The sequence below is a fragment of the Perca fluviatilis genome, chromosome 1 (genome assembly GCF_010015445.1).
Source record: "Perca fluviatilis chromosome 1, GENO_Pfluv_1.0, whole genome shotgun sequence".
NCBI classification, from domain to species: domain Eukaryota; kingdom Metazoa; phylum Chordata; class Actinopteri; order Perciformes; family Percidae; genus Perca; species Perca fluviatilis.
In genome coordinates, this window is record NC_053112.1 from 13392110 (window position 1) to 13416906 (window position 24797).

Below are 24797 nucleotides of genomic sequence, written 5' to 3' on the forward strand. Positions count from 1 at the left end.
ACCATTTATTGTAGGCTACGTTACAGTAAATGAAGCTTCACTACACTGACGCTATCCACCAGAAACATTTATAGTAGCAAGCTAGGTTCATTCCAAGTCAATGCTGTCTATTGTTAAGTAGTGTAGTTATTGTTCTCCACTATCTATTCTAGTTTTAGTCATAGTAATGTATGTATTTATTGTAGTTAAGTTTATTTAATTATGGGCATTTAGCCTTTAATTAGGCCAATTTTTTTTCCTTTTACCGACCTCATTGTATTTGTATTTTAATTCATGTCAAGTGGCTGCTTCTACATTTCCAATCTATTTATTGGATTAGTACTTGTACAAAGTCACATTTTCGTGACAAAGTCCACAGTGACTTAGTGCAACTGGTAGAGTCGGCTCCCCACGTACAGTACCATATTACTGAGCACTGCTACACGGGTTTGACTCCTCTGTGTAGAAGGTTCAAAATGTGTCAACCATTTCTTCTCATTTCTCCCCCAACTCCTCTATTTGTAAGCGGGACGGGTGAGTTAAATTCCACAGTAACCATACCAAAGCTGTGTCCATAATCTCACCACAACAGAAACTCTGACTGTAGCGCAGTGTGTCAGCCTCCACTGTGTAGCAAAAGTATTAACAGTCCCCTTTTTGTGTCCTTATTTTAGACTGTGAAACGTTGCGGTGCCGAAAATGCTAACGAATGGCTCAATGAAGAGATGATCACCTGTAATCTAGGTTTTGTGAACCCTGCCCACAGACTTTAAAGGCTGGATGATAATATATCCTACAAGCGCACCATTTATTGTGGCTCTGCCTACATTTAGTATCTTTTTGTTGGCTACTTTTGTTTTTTCTTTTAGTTTTATTTAATTTGATTGATTGTTGCACAGTGCTCAGTAATAAAGTAGCCTACCATAACAGTGCCCTATTAGTGCCCTTTTCTTATTGTGTTTAAGTTAGATTTGAACCATTTAATTTATTCTGAATGCAACAAACAAAAAAGAGTAAGAATAAAACGTTAAACGCATTAAAATGCTACACCCGAAAAGGACGAGGAAGATTGGTTTAATCTTTTTTTTCCAACACAAATTTAAAGATAGTACCAAAGCTTCATAATGCTTTATCTCCCCATCACTATATGGATAATATTATATACTGTAGAGATATACCTGAATGTACTGGGTTTAAGGCCAATCATGGCAAACCAACTGTATGACTGACCACACATTCTGTTCTGATAGCTGCAGGTCTCCCTCCTTAAACACAAAAGACTGAAAGGGGTATCTGGCTAAGCCAGCTTACACTTCCTTCCTCACGTTTGCCCCATTTAGCCCACCTAACCGGTTTACTTAACCCCACCCCAGTATGTTGGATAGAGTTGCAAAGTGGGCGGAGAGTTTTCCATCCAGTCTGCCTTCTTATTTACATTTTTTTCTTTGAACTATATCCTCAATGATAACTTAGAAACTTGGGTCTCTACCAGTTAATGTAACAGTCCTATAGCATATCATTTATATTTACATTCCCTTAACCCGGTTTTCACACTGGCAACTTTTAGCCCCAGGGTTAGGAGTTTTTCAGGAGATAACCCACCAAACACGGTTTATTTTAAGTTTAGAATACAGCAGATGTTCTTCACTGTGTGAGAGCTGATACAGCTCAGAAAATTCTGAAAGCCCGGCTGGCTGAGAAGCACATTTGATAACAAGAAGGCATTTGGTCAAAATCGGTTTTGTCTGTTGAACAAAAAACAAACAATTTCTGTCCAACCAAGGAGCTTCCATGTCTGCAAACAAAATAAATATGCACAATTTTAATTTCTGTACAATATTTGTCCGATTCAGTGTTGGTAAACAAGACAAAAGTTTAACATTTAGCTTCTGGCAGTCTGCTCCTCTCCCAGTAACACGTCATCTGTGAGATGCTTGTCGTTGTCATGGCGATCACTTTTGAAAGGCTGCAGCTGCTCAGAGGATGTGCAGGTTTCACAATAAACATATTATTTTCAGGAGGGTCGGTGGGGGAGAGGCCCAAGTATTTTAGGCACATACCCAGGTAGGCATCTTCTATGAAGATCGGTTTAATATGAGGAGCGGCTACCAGGATCTTGGCAGGCAGGTCCAGGGACATGACGTAGGCCATGCCCAGAGGATATGGAGGGTACTGTGGCTCAGCAATCACTTTTGTTGGCATGTAGAACTTGTTGAAGGGGTTTCTCAAAACCGGGCTGTTCCACCACACCAAACCTGTCATGTAGTTTTGTTTGGCCGTTCTGTGATCCAGCAACAGCTTAACCAAATTTGGGACATGCAGTAACATATCGGAGTCAATCTTTATGACGTAGGAAGCCTCGGCACAGTGCACAGCCAGCCACTCCAGCATCACCATTGTCTTGATGGTCAGATTGCGGTAGCTGTCCCGGAAGTTACTCTGGATCAGATCATGGTGCTGCAGGTTCTCCTGTTTGAGCTTCTCCTGCTGCTGCTCAGCATCAGCTCCCCCCGGTCGGCCCAGTATGAAGAGAGTCTCGATCAGCTGACTCAGAACCAGTTTCTCATTTCCCCACGTCTTCCGGATGGTGTCCCGTGCTGCCACGTCACCGGGTGCAACCGGAACCATCAGGACCAGGAAAGGAGTGGTGTTCTTGCACGTCCGCGTGTCATCCATGATAAACTTGTAGTCTCGTGGATAGGCCACATGATACGGCCCAGGATCCTCCCATTGTGGCTCTGGTGCTGATGGGGGTCTTGGATTAGCCCTGTTCAAGTTCAACTCCCGGTTACAGTTGAGAAAGATGAAGAAGATTATCACTGCTACCAGGATGTAGATAAAAGTGCGTTCTAAGCATCTCCTCCCCTTCTCCATTAAACCTACACAGAAAAGAGACTCATGTTATGACATGATACAACTTTTCTCAGCAAATATAATTCTGATAAAACAGCAACACATAATTCAACAAACCACCATATGAGACAAAAAACAAAAACTATTTAATGCTTTAAAAATGCAGTTAAAAAAGCTAGAAGAAAATGGTGTCCCTTAAATATCAATGTAATGCTTATCAGTATCATGCAGCTAGTTCCAATAGGATATCTTAGATTGGATACTGACACCAACCATATCTCGGAGCAATGGGAACACATACCGTGAGAAACAGTCACAGATCAAAAGTAATAGAAGTTTTTGATCTGGGTCAGTAGGTTGTCTGCTTCTTACAGTGCAGACGCTTTGCTGCTTGCTCCTGCCTCTGCTTGCATATTTCTGCTGATAATCTTGCTTTTCCTCTGTGAGAAACTATGAGCAGCGGCTCTTGGATACTTATAAAATCACTGGACTATAAATTTTTTGTAGACATAGTAGGCTATTGCCATATTTCAACATTGTTCTGCGTGAGCGTGGCCTACCAATAGCTCAAGCCTGTCCTACAGTGATTGGAAACGTGGTACTTAGCTAAAGCTAATTAGCAGCAAGATGCCTCCCTTCTCTGTGGATGACTACTACAAACTCCTACAGAAGATTGCAGTTCTGGAAACCAAAATTCACCGGTTAGAAGTAAATGTGGAAGTGAACGGACCATGTGGGAATGACACCACTTTACCATGAACCCAAAACAATGAACAAAAGCATGCTAACACATGGCTAATTAGCACCAACAAGACTACAAAGAAACAGGAGGGCTGTGAAACGGGTAGTATGTCAACAAGTGGTAGTCCTCCCTGGAACTCTTTTGGTGCAAAGCCTAAGAGTAAATCATTTTCCTGGGAAATGGGAGGACGACTAACGGGCAGGTCACAGCGCCCTGAAAATAATGGTGAATCCGCTAAGTAAGAAGAAGCACTTAACTGCAAAATTTAGCATCCATTCCTCGTCAGACTCAGCCTGTCCCAAAAAATGAGACAATTATTTCAACACACTAACACTAGCCTTACTACACGTCTGGTCTTCGGCAGGAAAATCATTTTTAATCAATGATTTTATTATTAAGCACAATCTTGATTTTATGTTTTTAACCGAAACCTGGTTAGACCATAATAAGTGCTGCTGTTCTCATCAAGTCAGCTCCCCTTAACGTTTCGTGAGTGAGAATAGAGTGAATAAGAAAGGAGGTGGAGTCGCCATTTTGTTTAATGACTCATTCCAATGTACGCAAATATCTTATGGAAATGTTGCTTCTTTTGAATATGTGGCTCTTCAGATAAGGTCCTCCCCTCGAGCTATATATATATATATATATATATATATATATATATATATATATATATATATATATATATATATATATATATATATATATATATATATATATATATATATAGATGACTTTACTGAACTGCTATCTATAATCTGTATTAACTTTGACTGTGCACACACAATAAGCGGCACACTCTGGACTTGATTATCTCCAGGGGTCTAAACATTTCCAAGGTTGTGGTGACTGATGTTGCTCTCTCTGATTATTCCTGTGTTTTCTTTAACGGTACTATCTCTGTGCACAAAAGTGTCCAAACAATGGTAATCAGAAAACGGGATTATCACTCATTATCATTGCTCCCACTAAGGTCAAAGCTGTCTCTAGTAGGGGTCTCTGAACGCAGGTGGCAAAAAATGAATCTCCAGGTCCTTTATACCACCTATAAAAGAGAGACTTCGCATTTATAATTTGGAACTGAGGATTGCAAGGCGGCCCTTCGTCTCTGACATTATCATCAGAAACAATAATAATTCACGTACTTTGTTTGCTACTGTCGATAGGTTAAACAAAATTGTATCTACCAAGGCCTGCAATGAATTCCTCCTACTTCAAAGACCAAATTCAGACAGTCAGTGCCTCCATATCAAGTACAGGGTATTAGAGATGCACCGATAGACTGGCTGGTGACCGGAATTGGCCGGTTTTCACGTGCTCGGCCATGACCGGCAACCGGCAGGTCAGTCTGACATATGCCGATTTCATGCCGGTCAATGCTACAATTACCTGACAACATAAGTTATACAAGTCACAGTTTTCAAGGACACACGCACACACGGACACAACAGCACAGTGTCTTTTTCCTTTCTCTCAACTTTTCCGTCATGTGTCGTGTGTACCCGCTCGCGGTGTGAAGCGCGTGTCCGCGCTATTCTCGCACATGTAGGGAACCTCGTGAATTAACCTGCAACATGTCAACTGTTAGGAAATTCTTCAGCGTGTGTGCAGAAGACAACAAGTTTGCAATATGCAACACCTGCAAGGAAAAAGTAGGGCGTGGAGGGATGACACCAAAAACCACTTTCTGGCTCAGTACTAAACTGGTTTGAATCCTACTTAAAGAATAGGGATTACTTTGTATCTATAAGTAATTATGCATCTGAGCATACAAATATGACCTGCAGAGTTCCCCAAGGCTCCATTCTGGGGCCTCTTCTGTTTAACATCTACATGCTTCCACTGGCTCAGATAATGGAAAACAACAAAATAAGTTACCATAGTTATGTGGACGACACACAAATTTACATAACCTTATCGCCAGGGAACTATAGTCCAATACAAAAACTGACTCAGAGCATTGAACAAATTATTCTTTAATTAATTAATTAAGTGAAGAAAAAACTGAGGTGGTTGCTTTTGGAGCAAAAGAGGAAGATTGAAAGTCAGCGCTCAGCTTCAAACGACAATGTTAAAAACAACAGACAAAGCCAGAAATCTTGGTGTAGTCATTGAATCAGACCTGAGGCCTGTACTACGAAGCAGGATTTGGCGTTAACGAGCTAACTTAAGGCTCAACCCAGGATTTTCTGCACTACGAAGGTGGATCAGTTGTTATCGGGTTCAATCGCCGTGGTAACTCATGCTGAACACCTAAGTTGGAGATCAGAGATCAACCGGTGTAAAAGCACCGCCTACTGACCAATCAATAGGTCGATTGATAACGGCGTCACCGTTCTTAGAAGATCAGGCGGAGCTCGGTGCAGAGAGAGAGAGAGAGAGGGGGAGAGAGGGGTGCGCTCATAAAAGTTAACATTTAGAGACCAACAACCCCGTTAACATGGGTATTTTTATGAAATATAGCCTATATATTTTAATGGGAGGGAATTACATATCGGCTTCTTGAGCCGTGTGTCGCCAATGCACACATCGGTTTGAGTTATGTTTTTATATGTTCTATTTGCTCTCACGATCGCTTCCCACTGCCAGGGTTGCAACTGAAATAATAGGCTAAAGCAACGACAGTTTATGGAAAGCCCAAGTGTAAATATGGTCAGATCCTGGTCCTGACTGATGGGGAAGGGATATTGGAGTTGTGATTTAAACATCTACAGCGTCGGACATTTTTTTTTTGCCAGCTGTCCTGTTTTAGGAAGCAGTGACTGTATTGCATTTTCCCTGTAAAACAGTGTCTGTGTTCTTCATATTTATGTAGAATTATAATTTGCCCTTTTTATATAAAACATGCGGCTCTGGTAGATGTTTGCAATTGGTCGTGGTGCGCAAACCCCGCCTCTTTTATGTGAACGCGCGCGTCTCTAGATTGGACAAACCTGGGTTGATTGAACTAATTGATAACCACCTTCGTGACACCGGTTATCCGGGACCGCAGTTGTTAGGGTTAGTGAAGCCGGATTACTGAAAGAAATCCAGGCCATGTTGATCTTGCTTCGTAACAGGCCTCTGAATTTCAACAGCCACATTAAGACAATTACAAAGTCAGCCTATTATCACCTTAAGAATATATCAAGGGTTAAAGGACTTATGTCTCAGCAGGATTTGGAAAAACCTTTATCCATGCTTTTATCTTCAGTAGACTTGACTACTGTAACGGTGTCTTTACAGGTCTCCCTAAAAAAAAAAAAATATATCAATCCGACAGCTGCAGCTGATTCAGAATACTGCTGCTCGAGTCCTCACTAAGACCAAAAAAGTGGATCACATCACTCCAGTTCTGAGGTCTTTACACTGGCTTCCAGTGCCTCAAAGAATTGTTTCTTCTGCTGGTTTATAAATCACTAAACGGTTTAGGGCCAAAATATATTTTGGATCTGCTTGTAAACTATGAACCACCCAGAACTCTCAGGTCATCTGGGACAGGTCTGCAATATGTCCCCAGAGTCAGAACTAAACAGGGGGAAAAAAGCGTTCAGTTTTTATGCTCCACATATCTGGAACAAACTCCCAGAAAACTGCAGGCAACTGTTCTTTCAAATCAAGGCTGAATACCTTTCTTTTTTATGTTGCCTTTCTTTAAATAATTGTTCATTTCTTATACTGAAGTTGCATTGTTGAAACTGTATGACAATCTATATAAGCATATAAAGATAATTAAAAAGTAAGACCGGTGGGAACGGCAAGGATTGCGGGTGGATTACGTGTATAGAGCAACGGCTTATACATTGTCCCATACTAGCAGCCTAAAATCTCATATTTTATCTGCTTTTATATTTTGAACTGTTTTTACCTGCCCTTTAATGTTTAATTCCTTATACTGCACTGTAACTTTTAGTCTTGTATTTTATGTTTTTAATTATATTTATGTAAAGCACTTTGAATTGCCCTGTTGCTGAAATGTGCTCTACAAATAAAGCTGCCTTGCCTTTTACATGATCAATGCTGTCTTTAGCTTTGTAACATTGAAACAATAACTTTACTCCAGTTAACTTTTTAATTACCTACCCTTATGGAGAATAAAATGTACCCTAATCATTTACAAACTGTGCAATCAGTGTGCTAATATGGAGTCTGAAGCACTGCTACTTGGGCGGAGTGATTAGCGCAACACCTGAAAAGCGCCGTTGTTACTCTCTGCTCCTCATCACGGGGATTCTCAGGTGCTGCGAGCAAATCATTCCGCCCAAGTAGCAGAAATAGCAGTGCTTCACCTTCTGAGAATATAGTTCCCAGTTTGTATACGGTTAGAAGATGGCTGTGTCTCATGTGACCTTGTTATTTGTACACGCTGTGACAATACAAATCACAGCATGTACATAGAAAAATGTTGGCGTTATTTTGTCACTTATTGGGAGCACGAGGCTAGATGGAGCCGGTTACCTCCAGGATCTGTGCTAAACTAGGCTAGCGGTGGGCACGTCAGACAGAGTTACAACACGCACGGAGATGAGAAGGGTATGTATGGACTTGTCTAACTCTGGGGGATACGGTGAATAAGCTAAAGTCCCAATAAGTCACTGTGTTCCTTTAACAATTGGTTTGATATTTTTCTCTGGCTATACTAAAAAGATGGGTACATTTTGCAATACACCCAGAGAAAGTGGTTGGTCCCCTCAGAATAATGATCAATCATCATCATATAGCGCTCATGTTGAAACGGTTTACAAAGTGCTTCACAATTAAGGATGAAATCAAATGATTATTATCAGGGAGATGAAAACTCAACTGTAAATAAACCGGAATGAAATTCATCAGTCAGTTTCTTTAAAAATGCGCCTTTGATTGACATTTTACAGATTGCTGTGTAGCCTGCAACAAAAATAACACAATCAGTGACATTTACAAACATCCTAAAAACAGTGTTACCCGTCTCTAATGTTCAATCTCCTTATCAGACCACCCACAGCCATCTCATCTAAAACTGTGTAGGCCTGGTCTGAAGTCTGCGTGAGGTGCGCACATTCGCAACGCACAATTTCCTTTATAAATAGGCTACCAGTTTGTGGGGAAAAGGCACGTGCATGGTTTTTGTAAGTATACACATCGTTTATGCATCTGGCCCCAGATGTTTTCTAACACAATGTTTGTACTGACGATTTAACAGGGTTTCATGGTAATCTAAGCTGTAGACTATATACTTAATATAGACTATAAAACTTGCATTGGTTAGAGATGCTACATCCATACACAACCACAGATATGACTACCATGTGTATGGGTCTGCCCCCATGTGTATATTACTCCTGGCAGAGATACACAACATTATATCAACCCATTCTTAAAGGAACACGCCGACTTATTGGGAATTTAGCTTATTCACCGTAACCCCCAGAGTTAGACAAGTCGATACATACCCTTCTCATCTCTGTGCGTGCTGTAAAGCTGTCTGACGGCTCCAGCGGCATCAGGCCAGCAGAACATGCAGGTGAATGGTTCCAGTAATCCTACTGCTCCGAATAAGTGACAGAATAACGCCAACATGTTCCTATTTACATGTTGTGATTTGTAGAGTCACAGCGTGTACAAAAAACAACGTAACATGAGACACAGCCATCTTCTAACCGTAAACAAACCGGAACTATATTCACAGGCGGAAGAATATAGTGCTTGGGTGGACTGATATGCGCTCCGCAGCAAGCGCCTGTTTGAGAATATAATTCCTGGTTTGTTTACGGATAGAAGATGTCTGTCTCATTGTTTTTTTTACACGCTCTGTTCTACAAATCACAACATGTAAATAGGAACATGTTGGCGTTATTTTGTCAATTTTGTCACAATTTGGAGCAGTAGGATTACTGGAACCATTCACCTGCAGGATCTGGGCTAGGCTAAGCTAATGCTGGAGCCGTCAGACAGCGTTACAGCACGCACGGAGATGAGAAGGGTATGTATCGACTTATCTTACTCTGGGGATTACGGTGAATAAGCTAAATTCCCAATAAGTCGGCGTGTTCCTTTAACACATTTTAGCTTTATATATTATACTTCAATTGCATGCTGAATCACAGTTCCAATGTCAACAATATGCATATTTCTTTAGTCGGAAGCAAATATATAAGAAGTTGCCATATTGCTTACTTTAATGAAGTATTAGCTCTGTCCTGTTACTGGCTTTCCTTTTCACTTTTTTTACTTTCACTTTTCATACTCGCAGCACTTTTCCATGCGACACACATTTGATCAATGACAGCAATAAAACAACCTGCAAGTGAATGTGACAGCACAAATTTAACTGTCGCCAGCTGTGAACACGGAACTTGGCTACTACATCCTGTTTTTGTCATAAAGTTATAGTTGGCTCCGCCTCAGTCCTCCTACTCTACAGAATGATGACAGCATGTGGCTTCTTTCCTCTGACTGGTAGCTATGTGTCTGCCCCCCTTTCTACTTTTCTTATGATGGTGCCGCTTCTTTTGTGTTATTTGTTCTTGACTCTATTTCATTGTAAATGAGGGCCACCCCTCAATGACCCCTCAAGTATAAATAAAGGTTGAATGAATGATTGAATGAATATCTGCGTAGACAATAAGCCACACAATGGTGAGATTTATGCCCGATCAGAAGCGTTTTCAGTTTTTCAGATGGTCTGAAGGTGATAATCCATATCAGCATAGCAATAACATAATGCACATCAGACTACAGGGCTAGTGGTTTTTCTTCTTGAAATATCTTTTATTTATTGTCATTAAATGAGGATTTTTTTTGCTCAAAATATTACGACTTTTCCAAAATGGGAGAGAACACTGATGGGAAAGGTTATACTTTTAAATGTGCAGAATTTTTTAAACATTAGCAGAAATCTTGTAGAAACACATGACCAATAAAGGTTCGGGGATTTATAAATGAATCAAAATGAATTAATGCATCATTAACATGAATAGTTTGAGGTTACTTCCCAAACAAGATAGGGGTGAGAATCACCAGAGGCCTCACGATACAATATCATCACAGTAATTATGTCACAATACGATACTATTACAATTTTAAACATGTAGCAATATTCTGCGATATATCTCAACTTATTACCTTTTTTACAACTTCAAAATTTTTCCCAATTTCAAATGATGTCCCCAAAAGGAAACTGTCATCTGTTTTATCTAAAAAGATACATTTTTCTGTTTGTTCATCTCACTTCAATTTTATTGCTGCAAAATGGGATTATCAAGCAGACAAACTAGCCAACACACATATAATAATAGATTGATACTGCATCGATACAGTATTGCCACATAAAATATCCGATGCTGTATCGATTTTTTCTCCCTCCCCTCAAACAAGACACAAAAGAGGATGAACAGATGGGAGAGTGGTCATGCCTACATGCGTGTTGACTCAGCAGAGATAACATTAAATAAGAAAAGGGGATCTACTGGAGAATAAAGCAATGCATAGGCTAATGCAAAAGAGCCTTCCTGCGTTAAATTCCATATGGGCTATTTTTATATTTTTCTCACCAACAGGCGCCTGATTTTACTTTTTTCCTTTACATCAATGAATATGCCTACATTTCCACCATAAATCGTGCCAAAAGTCCAAATTAATGCATAACAATTCATCAGAATGCAGAAACTTTGAGTATTGGACGCTGAACTTTTCCTGGGTGAGAAATGGCTCCAGGGCGAAACCACCATTTTTAACAACATGCTAATTTGGACAAACCGCCCCCAAGACACGAGCTAACGGATAAGTGGAGCAGAGCGGAGTCTGAGGAACAGTTGGGAACTTTAATCATTCGCTCGATGACTGAGATAAAGATAAAGACTTTACGTGTTGCGCTATCGGACCAAATCACAGACCGGGGGGGGGGGATAACGTGCTGAAGTCATGGATGTAGTTTCGCACACATTGTGTTCCGGTTACCGTAACTTACCATTTACTTTTTCGCGTCCCTATTTCTGTTGTCTTGTCTCTTCTGTAGTAGACTAAAACGTCCCGGTAGACCAGTGATCATATTAACGCTGGTATGATCCTGGAAGAATCCAGCGATCCGGCTCCCAATCACCTGAGCCTGAACACCGCCCACATTAATCACCTGCTCCTCACTTCCGTGTTCCCCTACCTGCCGTGGCCCGAAGCCGTGGCCAACTTCTTCCTTTCTTCTTCCTTTCTTCTTCTTCTTCTCCTTATTCTTCTTCTTCTGCTTCATGTTTCCGGCAGGCTAGACGCATCTATGGCGTATTGCTGCCCTCCACTAGTCTCTACTCGCTATTCACAACTTAGAAGTAATTAGCTATATCTTATTATATACTCCAATATGTCGCAAGTATTCCATCAATTTCTTCAATTTGCTCCAACTGTCCAAGTTCAATAAAGTGCGTAACGTAAAAACAGTTTCTCCAGTTGCACCCCGTTCTCGGAACAATTTCTTCCTCTGACGAGAGTAGGCTACTTCCTGCACTGCACTAATACATGCTTCACTGTTTCCTTGTCTCCACATTCACACTGTCCATCAGGATGTTTACCAGTCAGAGCCAGCCCACTCTTCAGCCCACAATGCCCAAGCCTCAATCTGGATAAAACTACTGCATCTCTTCTCTTACATCTATAATCACATCTTTCTTTCTCTACCATTCTTTGTACTGAATAATAAGTTCTCCCCTTCCTTTCACAATCCCATGAATTTTGCCACATTTCTTTTACTGACCTATTTATTATTTCAGTGTAATCTGGTGACCCATACTGCACATTCTTTTGAACTCTTTCCTCCTGCGCTGCTTTCTTTGCCACCTCATCTGCCTCCTCATTAGCCTCGCCGTGGCCAGCTTCCTGTGGGCATCACAATTAATCAACCAGGTCAAAACATTTACTGGAAAGGCAGCACTAAGAAGGCACTTATGCAGGATTCTAGTCATCCTGCACACAATCTCTTCTCCCATCTTCCATCAGGGAGACGTTTGCAGAGCATCCCAACGCGCACATCACGTTTCAGGGATAGTTTTTACCCCCGGGTAATAAGGCTACTGAATGATAGGAGGGCTGAGGGCTGAGCTTATAGTTACTATGTTTACTCTGCTTGGATGTTTTTAAATGTTATTTATAATTGTTACTTATTTTCCATGGTACTCTATGCATACTAATATGGATATTACAATATTTAACTGAACTGAACTGAAGCATTGATAGAAAAGTGTGAAAAAAAAGAATATCTTTTTTTATGGGCTACTTTTTGTTGTTGTTGATGTATGGGGACATGAATACCTAAAAGCGGTGCAGGTTGTTTTATTTATAACATCTCAAGGAAATGATTTTACAGGGGACTTTAGCATTTCCTTAAAAACTAGGTAGTGTGTCTCTAGTCCTTGTTAAGGCAGCTACTCGATTCGCCTGTGTGCCACATACAGTAGGTCTTGTGTTTCATTTTTTTCTTTTCATGATAATCATTATTAGAGCCATATTGGTTCATGTTGAGTTCTTGTACAATGGCAGATCTATTATCTTGAATGTACATTGTATACATCTCTGCTTTCATAATAAAACAATTGTAAAAAAAAAAAAAAAACAATAACGGGGGATGTAGGCCCACTCAGATATTTTATCTAAGTGAAAGTATCGATAACCACAGTGTAGATATACACAGAGGAATAAACTAAACAACGGGTTCTCTGCTGATGTACAAATCATAACTTTTACTATATAATTAAATGTAGACCTATAAAGTAATATTCTCTACACACTGTTCACTGCTCTGACAAAAATAGCCTATGCTCTGTATGATAACACTGGAAATGAAGCCTAATTTGAATTAGAACTAATTGGAAGTTTACCAACTGACCACATTTGAACAACAATTTGTGCTAAATGACAGTTCTTAACAAATGTCATTGTTAAAAGGCATGCAGGTTTTTAAGGGTTATATTTAATTTATAGGTGAATCATCAGAGGTGCTGCAATTGGTATTTGGCAATGATTTACCTGGTAAATAATTGGCTATTAACCGCATTAAATTCACCCCAAGCCTATCAAATGATCCCTAACAGATGAAATAAAATAACAGTCAACTATGGCACATGCTTTAACTGTAATGGGCTTTTTGCACCACTAGATGGCACACTAACTTTAATTAGATGGCGTACTGATTTCAATGTTAACCAACTTTGAATCACTTTCACAAGATATTATAGACATTGTACAGCTCATACAAGTCAAGTAATTTTGTGTGATTGTTTTATGTACTTTTATGTATTCACTTTTGCATCAACTGCAAAATAAAAAATATGAATAAATGTCAAATGTAACGAAAAAAAGATATATTCTGAATTTGACGTGATATGATATAAATGAGATTATTACTGGCTGATCAGGGAGTGTAAGGTTGACTGGACCATAGAGCTTCTAGCTGGCGTTCACATTAGAGCCATTTAACCATTTATTGAGCGAGTGGAATGGATGAATGGATGGAGGAACGGATGAATGGATGATGTATGTATGGATGATTTTTTTTGTACAATTAACAAACAAATCAATATACTGCCATGCGTACCATACCATAAATTAGCATACATTTTTAATGCATCCACTTTCTAAAGAACAAATCCTTTAAACCTTCATCAGGATCCTAGAAACCCAAGTAAATACAGGATAGCAGAATATTCCATTACATCTCATTTAGCTGACGCTTTTATCCAAAGCGACTTACAATTGATATGTCAGAGGTCGCACGCCTCTGGAGCAACTAGGGGTTAAGTGTCTTGCTCAAGGACACATTGGTTGTTTGCCTTACTTACTGGTTTCAAATGTATCACACAGGTAAGTACAGGGCCTATCACACAGCTCCAAATGATACAATCTAGGAAGTCAGATACACACAATAAATTAGGATGCATGTACATATATACTAAAGGACGTAAACAATAAGTCAACTAAAACAGATTTCAAACAAACTTATTGGAGTCTCAGCATGGTCTCTTCTTAAATAACTTCTCCTTGAGAAAGTGTCCTGTTGAGCGAAACCAAACAAGACACTGAAACATCACACCCTGGTGAATATAGTCTACCTGATGAAGAAGTAATGGTAAAACGTGTTAGCTGTGCTAAATAAAGATTTAGATGTGCTAAATAAAGATTTTGCAAGCGTTTTCATTTTTTTCCAAATATATTTCATTGCTTGCCTTTCATTGCCAATATACATGTAGGCTGGACCTACTGTAGTACAGTATATGCACATACTATGTTGCGTCAACATAATAACATACATTTATGCATCAACTTGTTGCTAATTCACTTAATAAAGTACAAAAAACATCCCTTTAAGGTATGATTCAGACAGTTTTCAGAGTACACTAGTAGTGTTGTTGTATTTAAAAGTTGTGACTTCCTCCTCTATATAACCAACAGATGGCTAACAATGTAGATTTTCTTTACTGAAGAGGAAACTATGTAAACTATATCCTGAGTTCAATCTTGCATGTATTTTAAGGCTGGAATACACAGTTGTCCAAATAATGTCATTTCAAAAATGCAGTTTTAAAGAAAGTACAAATGTCATATGTAATATAATGAGCTTAATGACAACAGAGATTTGATTGTTTTAAATGTGTGCTTTGTTTGGTATCAGAGGGAATAGGTGTAGCCTACATTTAAGAGAAATATCAATCAATTCTCTCATCCAAACTCTATTTCTCAGGTGTTTTGTTGTGTAAAAGTTTTTTCTCAGAATGTGCAGTCTGGAGTGCAGAACATTTATTCTCTCCTGTCCCTGACACAATGATCTGCCTATCATGCGCCCTTAGATTAAGTGTTGCAACACAAGATATCTGTGACAGTTTGTTCAGATGGAATATCTCATGAGTGCTCATCTTGTCTTTACACAAAGACCAGACAGACAAGTAGTCATTGCTTGCTCACTGGCACACATTAAATAAACTCACTATATCAAACTTACTATATAAACTCACTTAAGTCATCGCAAAGCTTAGAACTGTCTTTAAAGGGGACCAAATTCTGTGATGGTCTTCTGCTCTGCAACCAGTCCAGTGTTAGCATTGCCTCCCTGCGTGCTCTGTGCCATGAATGACTCATCACAACTCACAGCTTTTCCTAGGAATTCCCTGTTGCCTTTAATGAAACTTTGTCAACTGCCCAGTCCATTTCAAGACAACAGAAAAACATTAAAAAAATAATAAAAGTATTATACTCCACCTACATTGAACCTTTATAGTGTGAGGGTCGAGAATTTAAGCATAAGAGACAAACAATTATGGTAATAACAGAACAGGAAAATAGATCGATCTGTGCTGAAAAATGACTTTTAACTTATGGCCTTGTTATTTTCCTTTCTGTTTGGTACAGCGTGTAATAATATCTTTCAAGTGCTTATTCTTCATGCATCTTAAGAGAAGAGAATAATTGCCCTACATACAATAAATACTCTATATAGTGAATATATCTCTTCAACGCATATGGCATCTTGTTTAACACTGATCTGACTGCTCTCATGTTGCCTCCTCCCTTGAGCTGCAGATTAGACGTGTACTAGCATAACAATAATTTTGTACAAAAGTGTAGGCTATAAAGATGAGGTCATACAGTACCAGGGGGGCGGCATGTGAAACTTTTCAAAACAAAGAACAGAGAAGCTCAGATTACAACAGACACTGCGTGACGTCATTCTCTGCTCAGGTAATAGTTCAGCTCACACTGTAGTTGTTACGGTGTACGGCTATTTTACTGTTCTGAATCCTCCTGTTATCCTCGGGTCAAATTTGACCCAGTTTCAAAAAGTTTCTATACCAGAAATTTGTGGTTTCTTTCAAGCAAATTGTCAAAAAAAAAAAAAATAAAGTTGATGGTTCCATGCCACGCTCTTCACAAATAAAATAAATGGCCAGTTCCCTACTTTCATTGAATTTGGGCATTTTATAGCATTTGAAAAATATTTTTTTTTTATAGAACATGGGGGAAAAAAAAAAAAAAAAAAAAAAAAAAAAAACACACTTGGAAAAAGGTGACAAGCGACAAAAACATCGGAAATAGTGACAAAAAACTGACAAACGTTGAAAGATGACCAAAACATTGAATTTATTTATTTGGACCTAGAAAAACTAAAAGTTGCATGGTCGTCAGGAAGACAACACAAGCGTTAAGGACCTCAAGGGGTTCCTGGACCACACATCAGGATCCTCAAAGATGGGAAACTAGGCTGTTCAGAACCACACTGGGCTGCATGATAATATTACTGTTCAAGTTCATGAAACCTCTCGCAACCCCTTCTAGCTGATACCAGAATACGTTAGAGGATTTGGCTCTGAAAACAACAACAATGAAAACTCATTAAACTCACATTACATTGAATTTACATTCAGACAACATAGCAAAAAGTGCAATATTTTTTCAAGTTTTTGTGACACGTATAAATTAGTTTCAGGGGTGTTCAATAGTTGTTGTTTTTTTTCCATTATTTAATTAGAAAAAAAAAAATGACATCCACTACCAGACAAAAACTTTTACACCGTTCTGTCAGGGGTCTATGGCTTATTTGTTACTTGAGGTACCCTGAGGAGTGTTCATTGTGAACAGACACAGTTGAGTTCAACATTGTCACTCAAAATGTAATGTGTACCCTGAATGTATAGCAAACACGTTGAAAGCTTTTCTTACCTCTTAATAGTTGCATAGACTTTTTTTAAACCTCCATCTGTTGCATTAGATTCAAGTGAACTTCATTTGTCTGGTTTATTTGCTACATTTATACAGCATGTCCATAATGCCATTTTTCAAGAACCCCTGTCACTCTTCCACATGGGTGATCACAATGCTTATTTCTCAAATGAGGATGGCATGGGAATCCTAGATCAGTACAGAAATCCATAAATATCAAATTCCCTGCCACCAAATCCCTTTCACCCGTGGGATTTCTCATTGCATCTGTAGTAGTCATGGTCTTAACAAGGTGGTTCAGGCTTCTTCAAGTCTGTCCAGTATTTCACCAACTCTTGTGAAGAGCCAAGGATGTAGGTGATGATCTTGGAGTATTCACAGCGATCATATCTTTTGTTATAGGCCTTGAACTGGGAGGGATTTGGGGGTGATGTTGGCCCAAGTCCTAGCTTCTTCATGCACATTCCAATATAAGCGTCCTCTATGTTAAAGGGTTTGATTGATTTTGAGATCTCCACAAATTTCTCTGGAAGATCGTTGGAGAAGACATATCCCATGCCCAGCGTGTAGGTCGGGTATTGGGGATCTGGGTACATCTCCTCAGGGACGTACCACTTGGAGTTCTTTGAACGGATGACCGGCCTGTTCCACATAAGCATCCCGGTCAGGTAGTTCAGCTTGGGGATGCCTGGCTTCTGTAGCATCATCACTAGATTGTCAATGTTCAGAAACATGTCCGAATCAATCTTCATGGCGTACGCCGCTGTGCGGCAGCGTGTGGCCAGCCAGTCCATGATGACCATGGTTTTGATGGTCAGATTGAGGTAAGTGTCCATGAAGTCACTCTGGATCAAGTCATGGTGCTGTAGGTTCTCCTGTTTCAGCGTCTCCTGCAGCTGCTCGGCAGCAGGTCCTCCAGAGAGGCCCAGCATGAACAGAGTTAGCACCACCTCGCCCCGAACCAGGCTGTCATTGCCCCACGTCTGCCGGATGGCGTCCCGAGCTTCCACGTTTGTTGGTGCCACTGGAACCATCAGGACCAAGAAAGGGGTCTTGGTCTTGCACACCTCTTTGTTATCCATGATAAAGTGGTAGTTGTGTGGGTGGGCTTGATGGAACTGAGTACCTGTAGGAGGCACAGCAGGGGATTCTGTGGCTTCATAGATTTCATTTGGTTTACCTCTGTGTTTTGGATGGACACGATAAGGAGGAGGTAGATTAACCTGATTGGTCCGATTGAAAAACCTCTGGTAGTGCTCACGGAGTGGAAAGCTCTGCAACCATGACAGAGAGCTGCTTGACGGAGCGTAACACAAGATGAAGAGCACCAGACAAAGCAGGAGCAGGAACTTGAACAAGGAGTGATACAAAGGCTTCTTCTGATGACACAGGTTCACAGCAAGTAGTCTAAAAACAAACAAACAAGAAAGGTAGAGTTTAAACTGATGGGAATGTGTTAGGGGAACAGGAAGTATAATAGAGCCATAGAGTCAATGACTTAGCTGTAAGCCACAACCGGTTTTTGTTTACATTTTGGTAAACTGGCACCATTGAAACTATGCCAAATTAGCCATTAGCAGTTTCTTTTTGCAATGTAGGCTACTGTATTTCCAGTGCACTTGCTCGAAACACACCCGTCTTCAAACTCTGCCTTGATTTTGATCACAACTAACACACCTACCACAAATAGCACAAGTGGACAATAACACAAATGAACAATGCCAGCGTCGCTGGGTTTCAGCTGCTCAGCAATTGATTCACCAATTCGTTGAACCACAGATAATTAATCAGCAACTATATATTTTGACAATCGTTTAGGTTTTACAAGCAACAATTAGGCCTACAAAAACCTCATGGTTACAAGTTCTAATGTGCAGGAATTTGCTGCTTCTGGTCTCATTATAATAGTAAAATGAATATTTTGGGTTTGGGACCTTTGGTTAAATTAGATTAAACAAGACATGGGAGGATGTCACCCTGAACTCTGGAAACCAAACAACTAAATAATTGAGAAGATAAGAATAATATGTAACCTGCATCACAGCTAGCTTGGTTATTGTGACGCGGTCTCCTGTGATAAACTACTTTACAGAGCAGTAGCATTTTGTTGTGGGGACTGGGAGGATCATCAAAATACACAAACCACTAATGCAAGAAGAAGACAGCAGCATGACAAAACCGGATGAGGACTACGGTAGCCAGCAGCGGGACACACACACATACACACACCAAATTGTAGCCTACCTGTTGACTAGGCTATACACCTGTGAAAAAAACAAACAGATACCTGCAGCTAACTTTAAACTGAGAGAAACAGCTAGCGGCCTAATGCTTACTCATGTGAAGCAGTGACACCATGCACCTCGGCGGAGAATAACCCCAGGAGTCGCCGTGATCTAAGCGGAGACGCGGGCAGCATGGACAACAGGACGCGGACCTCCGTCTTGAGTGTTCTTCGGAGACGGAGAGCTGACACGATGAAGACCCGGAGGGTGAGTGTGATAACAGAGGCAGGGCCCGCTGGGCGGACAGCACCGTCCGCGGGGGCTTTCTGGAGCACCATGATAGAATGCTGTCAAGTGTGAGACGTAGGCTAACGTGTTTGGAGGTCAGCAGTGACATTAGCCTGGGGGGAAAGTGCGTGTGTGACGTTTAAATAGACCCGCCACGTGCGAAAGGGTGCGTTGGATATATGTTACAACGAGTGGAGCATGACGCGTGTGAGCGGCGGCTGGTTGAGAAAAATGACATTACAGTTTTTTTTCGATTGCTAAACGACAGTGGGCACAACTGGAGTCACATGTGCAAAACGCTAACTCCAGTCTGCACAGCAATAGTTCATGTGGACCAAACTCTAGTTCGTTTTTCATTGCTTGAACACTGTAAACTGTAAACCACACATTCAAAACAGAATAGATTTCAGTCTGGTGCCTATCAAACACTGCTGATTGCAATTTTAGCTGAAAGCCTAAGCAGGTGTCTTGTTTTAGACTAGTTAGTGAACATATATGGTATTTATACAGAGAAAGCTCAGAAAGCCTTTTTTTGTATGTAACACCAAATAAGAATGAAACCATTATGCACTGTACTATTTGAGAGAAACAGGTAAAATAGCAAAGATACAAATATGTCCAGGTAAGATGTCTGAGGTTATGTACACAGCTATAAAAAAAAGTGAAAAACACTATATCTTTACAATAGTAAAACTGCGTTCTTACTGTTTTTAAATTAATGGAGGTGAAAGCAATAGAAACATTTGTATTTAGAGATGATGCAGACATCCAATGTGATGAAGAAAACTCGCCACATGATGCTGGAGAGAGGCAGGATTAGTCACACTATTCTTTGTTACATTTTTTCCTTAAATAAACTATTGAGTAATGTGAAGTCACTCAAATTGTTCAAACTGTAAAGATGAAAAAGTTTGTAATTTGTGTATTGGTGTTTGATGCTAGTGTTTTTACCCTCAGTGTGTTCTGAGAGACAGTGTGTGTGTGTGTGTGTTATCTCAGTGAGGCCTGTGCATAGTGTTTGGCTGCACCGAGCCTGTTTTGAGACATGTGTGAAGAGTTGTGTTGCTTTGAATGAGTTTTGCAGGAGATGTGAACTGTTTAGTTCAGGTGACTGGTGGTAGTGCAGACTATAGTTTGAGTTTTGCACATGTGACTTCAGTTGTGCCCACTGTCGTTTAGCAATTGGAAAAAACTGTAAAGGGCCATTTCATTACATAAAAAATATGATTTAACGTCCCCATAGTTTGCTAAATTCAATTTAATTCAGTTCTATTAATCAACATCGGTCTACTCTTAAGTGCTTGGGTGCAAGTAGCCTAACCTACTGCAAAAACAACAACAAAGTAGCCATATTTTAAGTGTTAAACACTGGCTACATCATTAAGAACTGGAGTGAGCTATTGACAGCCTCATTGCAGTAGGATAGTAATATAACAATAATATAATAAGATATAGCCTATAATACATAGCCTACCAACCTTAAGCTAGGCCTATAATAGGCAATTTTGTCAAAAACTAAATTCCCATAAAACGAGGAACCATGCAGGCTCTTCTCTCTGTTAATGTCATCTTGCACAGCAGAATTATTAAATTGGTTCACTTTGAACTTCTAACTCTGACATTAATCAGCAAATGACAGTTAGGAGAGATCAGGACGTATGCATGACAGCCTCCCTCATTATAATAAAGTTGAATGAAATACAGAAAAAAATCATTATGGAAATAAATATTATATTATTTAATTAATTAGTTATTTAGCCTATTTTAAAGTGCCAGTGGTCAGTAGTGTATTCATTTAGGCTATATATTTCTGTGTTATTTTTGGACCCCTGACTAGTCAAAGTAGACAGAAGACAATACATAACCTAACCTAACAACCTAATAATAATAAACTGACAAATTATCAAGGCTGGGTTGCTAAAAAGCAAGACAGCAACTGTTCCACAGATTCCCTACAATTTCTAAGTTCATTGCACATAATTTGGTGTTGGTAATCTAAAAGTGCATGCAGGATTTTGCATCACTTCCGTGCAATATTTACAAAGAGAGGCCTTGTATTATTATCTAATTTTGTGGCTGTGTTTTGTAGAGGCCCACTAAAAATCTTGTTTTAATCTTGGTTTATGCTGTGCTCATATTCCTAAATAAAGTTGTGTTTAATCAAATTACCACAACCTAAATTGACATTCAGAAAACCCGGGTCCAGTTATTCTAGCAAGGTTAATTTCTGGGCAAAATATAATGAAGCTGCCATGGAAAGGGGGCAATAGGAGCCAAACAGCAATTTCTTTTGCCCACTAATTGGGTAACATGGCCATACAAGTTCATTTATTCTTTTGTCATTATCATGGCAGGATTACCTGAGCCCCTGAGCAAACATTTGCTGTTGTCCCCCCACTGACTCCCAAACTAGCACCCTCTGAACCCTGCCACACCCAAGTTCCCATTAAGTAATGTGCAACCAGAGCTCCTGTGCCTCTCAGGGTCTGGGACCCCAAAAGCCCACTTTGCCCATAGTAATCCAGCATTGGTCATAATATTAAGCACCTGATGATATAATAATAATAATAATAATAATAATAATAATAATAATAATTATTATTATTATTATTATTATTATTATTATTATTATTATTATTAACCCTTGTGTTGTCTTCCCGTCAACCACGAACTTGTTGTCCTTCCGGGTCAAAATAGAAAAAGAACTTTTTTTTTTTTTTTTTTTTTTTTTTACTGCTTTTAACGCTTTAAAAATTAACACTTTTTTTTTTTAATTCATGGTCAATAAACCTAATTTATATGACATACCTACTTTTTGAGCTTAAAAATTAAAGCAAAAATTCTGAATTATTTTGACTGATAGAAGATCAGAGGATGTTGAGTGAAGCACACACTGGTTTATGTCAAAGTTGAGTCAGGATACTGTTTTAAAACCATTTAAACATGTTTTTCAAATGCTATGAAAATGAATTAAAAAAAAAAATACAATGGAAGTAATCATTTATTTGACTTGCGAAGAATATTGTATAGGTTCCATACAATGTACATGCATGCATCCAAGTTATTTTGCTCTCAGGGATTCTGGTAAATAAAGCGACTATAGACATTAAAGTATCACACAATAACAACAGTCTGTACAGTCTTTAGGGTGCGGACTCGGAGGTGAAGTAAGTCGACAGAATGACACAAGCAGAGTTAGAAATATGAGTTAATGTTTGGTTGGATGTGGACATTGGTCAGACATGAATCCGGTATAATCAGATGACAGATGCTATAGTTCCCTCGGGTAGCTCGCTGTCCGTGCGTAGCCTATAAAATAACCTATATAGCCTACGCACCGAAACGTGTTTTAAAAATAACGCCCATAGTTGTTATAGGCTAGGTGGAAAAATTAGTTTTTCAGTGTTGTTAAAGCTGAACAATAGAGTCTCCTTTTGTCTGCCTTCTAAAACGCGGAAATTAAATTAGGCTACCTGTTGTCTTCAGTCCAAGAACAGTCGCAAAAGTGGTCCATTCCTCACGGTAAAGTGTTTTTTGTCTTATACTAAGTGGTAGCCTATATGTGGGATTCTGATAACTCTCTCCAAACATTCATTTTTAAGACAAAAACGTAGCCTAAACTGACTGATGGTCAGTTTCTTTTCATTTGAATGGAGTTAGATGATTTTAAGTCCTTACCTTTTTAGCCAATTCCCACCTGAGCCAGACCTTTTATCCTCCATGACTGCCGCAACCCGGTCTTTCGTATTCCCTCAATCCTTCCCTATCGTTTTTAATTCCCTTCATCCATGAATTATTACTAACCATAACTTCCACGCATGGTGAAGTCGAGAGAGAGAGAGAGAGAGAGAGAAAGAGAGAGAGACTGGGGCAAGGAGGGAGGGAGGGAGATTATGTCACAACTTTGCACCTTCTGTCTCTCTACTTTGTTTTACGCACGCACGCACGCGTGCGCGCGCACACACACACACACACACACACACACACACACGCCATCCCATCTGTAGCCTCTATCTACGCCACGCTGACCAGCCAGAAAGTGCTAGACGACCCCTCCCACCCTGCCAGGTCCCTCTTCCAACTACTGCCCTCTGGAAAGAGAGTTCAAAGTCTCAGGGGCAAAACATTAGACAACAGTAGACCTACTTACCCTGCCACTATTAGGCTCCTTAATGCTCAGGCACCTTGCAGAGTAAACCTATACTACATGACACTTTATAGACTGCACAAGACACTTTATAGGAAGTTGCAATAGCACAAGGTCTTTACAGTTTTTTTACTGGTTTGAATGATTGTCTATGTGATTGTCTTTCATGTACTGTATGTTCCTGTGTATGTATTGCCTTTTTTTAAGCTGATTTGCACCAAGACAAATTCCAATCTGCAATCACTGCATTTCGCTGTCTTCGTACTTGTACACTGCACAATGACAAAGTTGAATCTAATCTAAATCAACTGTGTTGACATAGCAATAAAGTATTTAACTTGAACGCGCGTATGTGTGCGTGTGCACGTGTGTGCGCATGCTTGTGGGACTTTACCACAGGCATTAAGCAGAAGGGAGGAGACACATTCCTGTTTTAGCTGTAAACACCACACTAATGTCATCCTCTAGTAAGGAAGATCCAGGACTCACAACCATAGGATGTGATTTTCGTTGAACAGTTTGCCACTGTGCTTCTTAGAGATATTGGTAACTGCTGTGTACTTAAACCTTGTGGGGTTTTGATGTTAACAGGCTGTTAGCAAAGAGGCACTAGTTTTTTGGTTTCGGTACTGGGCAGGAATTAGTTCATATTGGTGATTTTCACTTTTTTTTGTGTTCTTAAATTAACAATTGTCCTTTGGTTAATATAGATACATTGTAAGCAGGTATATGTTTTGCCTGTATTTTCTTAAGTTCTTTAAATTTGGAAAAGATTTCTACCGGTTCTTCAGGTAGAAGTCGTCATCTGAAACCGGTGAGGGGTGCCTACATATAGAATCTTATAAGAGCACAAGTATTCATACCCCTTGAACTTTTCCACATTTTGTCACGTTACAACCACAAACGTAAA

The 24797-nt window shown here is 39.7% G+C and overlaps 2 protein-coding genes across 5 annotated transcripts; both read right to left on the reverse strand.

Annotated features, from left to right (window-relative positions):
• Window positions 1-1037: 1037 nt before the first annotated feature.
• LOC120564537 (beta-1,3-galactosyltransferase 2-like) lies at window positions 1038-12036 on the reverse strand. Of its 3 annotated transcripts, none has more exons than XM_039809617.1 (2): window positions 11691-12036; window positions 1038-2858 (listed from the first exon to the last, which is right to left on the reverse strand). In XM_039809617.1, exon 2 carries the CDS (start codon window positions 2851-2853, stop codon window positions 1855-1857), a length of 999 nt encoding a protein of 332 aa, XP_039665551.1. In that variant the 5' UTR covers window positions 2854-2858; window positions 11691-12036; the 3' UTR covers window positions 1038-1854. The 3 variants fall into 3 exon arrangements, with proteins under 3 accessions (XP_039665551.1, XP_039665561.1, XP_039665540.1); XM_039809627.1 differs by lacking the exon at window positions 11691-12036 and adding an exon at window positions 9710-9802; XM_039809606.1 differs by having other exon boundaries at window positions 1555-2858; window positions 11502-12032.
• Window positions 12037-16623: 4587 nt separating this feature from the next.
• Window positions 16624-23564, reverse strand: LOC120568624 (beta-1,3-galactosyltransferase 2-like). 2 transcript variants are annotated; one of them, XM_039816259.1, is made up of 2 exons: window positions 23419-23564; window positions 16624-18634 (listed from the first exon to the last, which is right to left on the reverse strand). In XM_039816259.1, the coding sequence occupies exons 1-2, from the start codon at window positions 23460-23462 to the stop codon at window positions 17512-17514; spliced, it is 1167 nt and encodes a 388-aa protein (XP_039672193.1). In that variant the 5' UTR covers window positions 23463-23564; the 3' UTR covers window positions 16624-17511. The 2 variants fall into 2 exon arrangements, with proteins under 2 accessions (XP_039672193.1, XP_039672186.1); XM_039816252.1 differs by lacking the exon at window positions 23419-23564 and adding an exon at window positions 19564-19877.
• Between the last annotated feature and the right edge of the window lie 1233 nt (window positions 23565-24797).

Bases quoted from the DNA above. Each gene is read 5' to 3' on its own strand.
- LOC120564537 (XM_039809617.1), bottom strand. From the start codon at position 2,853: ATGGAGAAGGGGAGGAGATGCTTAGAACGCACTTTTATCTACATCCTG.
- LOC120568624 (XM_039816252.1), bottom strand. From the start codon at position 19,790: ATGGTGCTCCAGAAAGCCCCCGCGGACGGTGCTGTCCGCCCAGCGGGC. The intron at 18,635-19,563 runs GTAAGCATTAGG...GTTTGTTTTTAG, and splicing joins GGTGTCACTGCTTCACATGA to ACTACTTGCTGTGAACCTGT.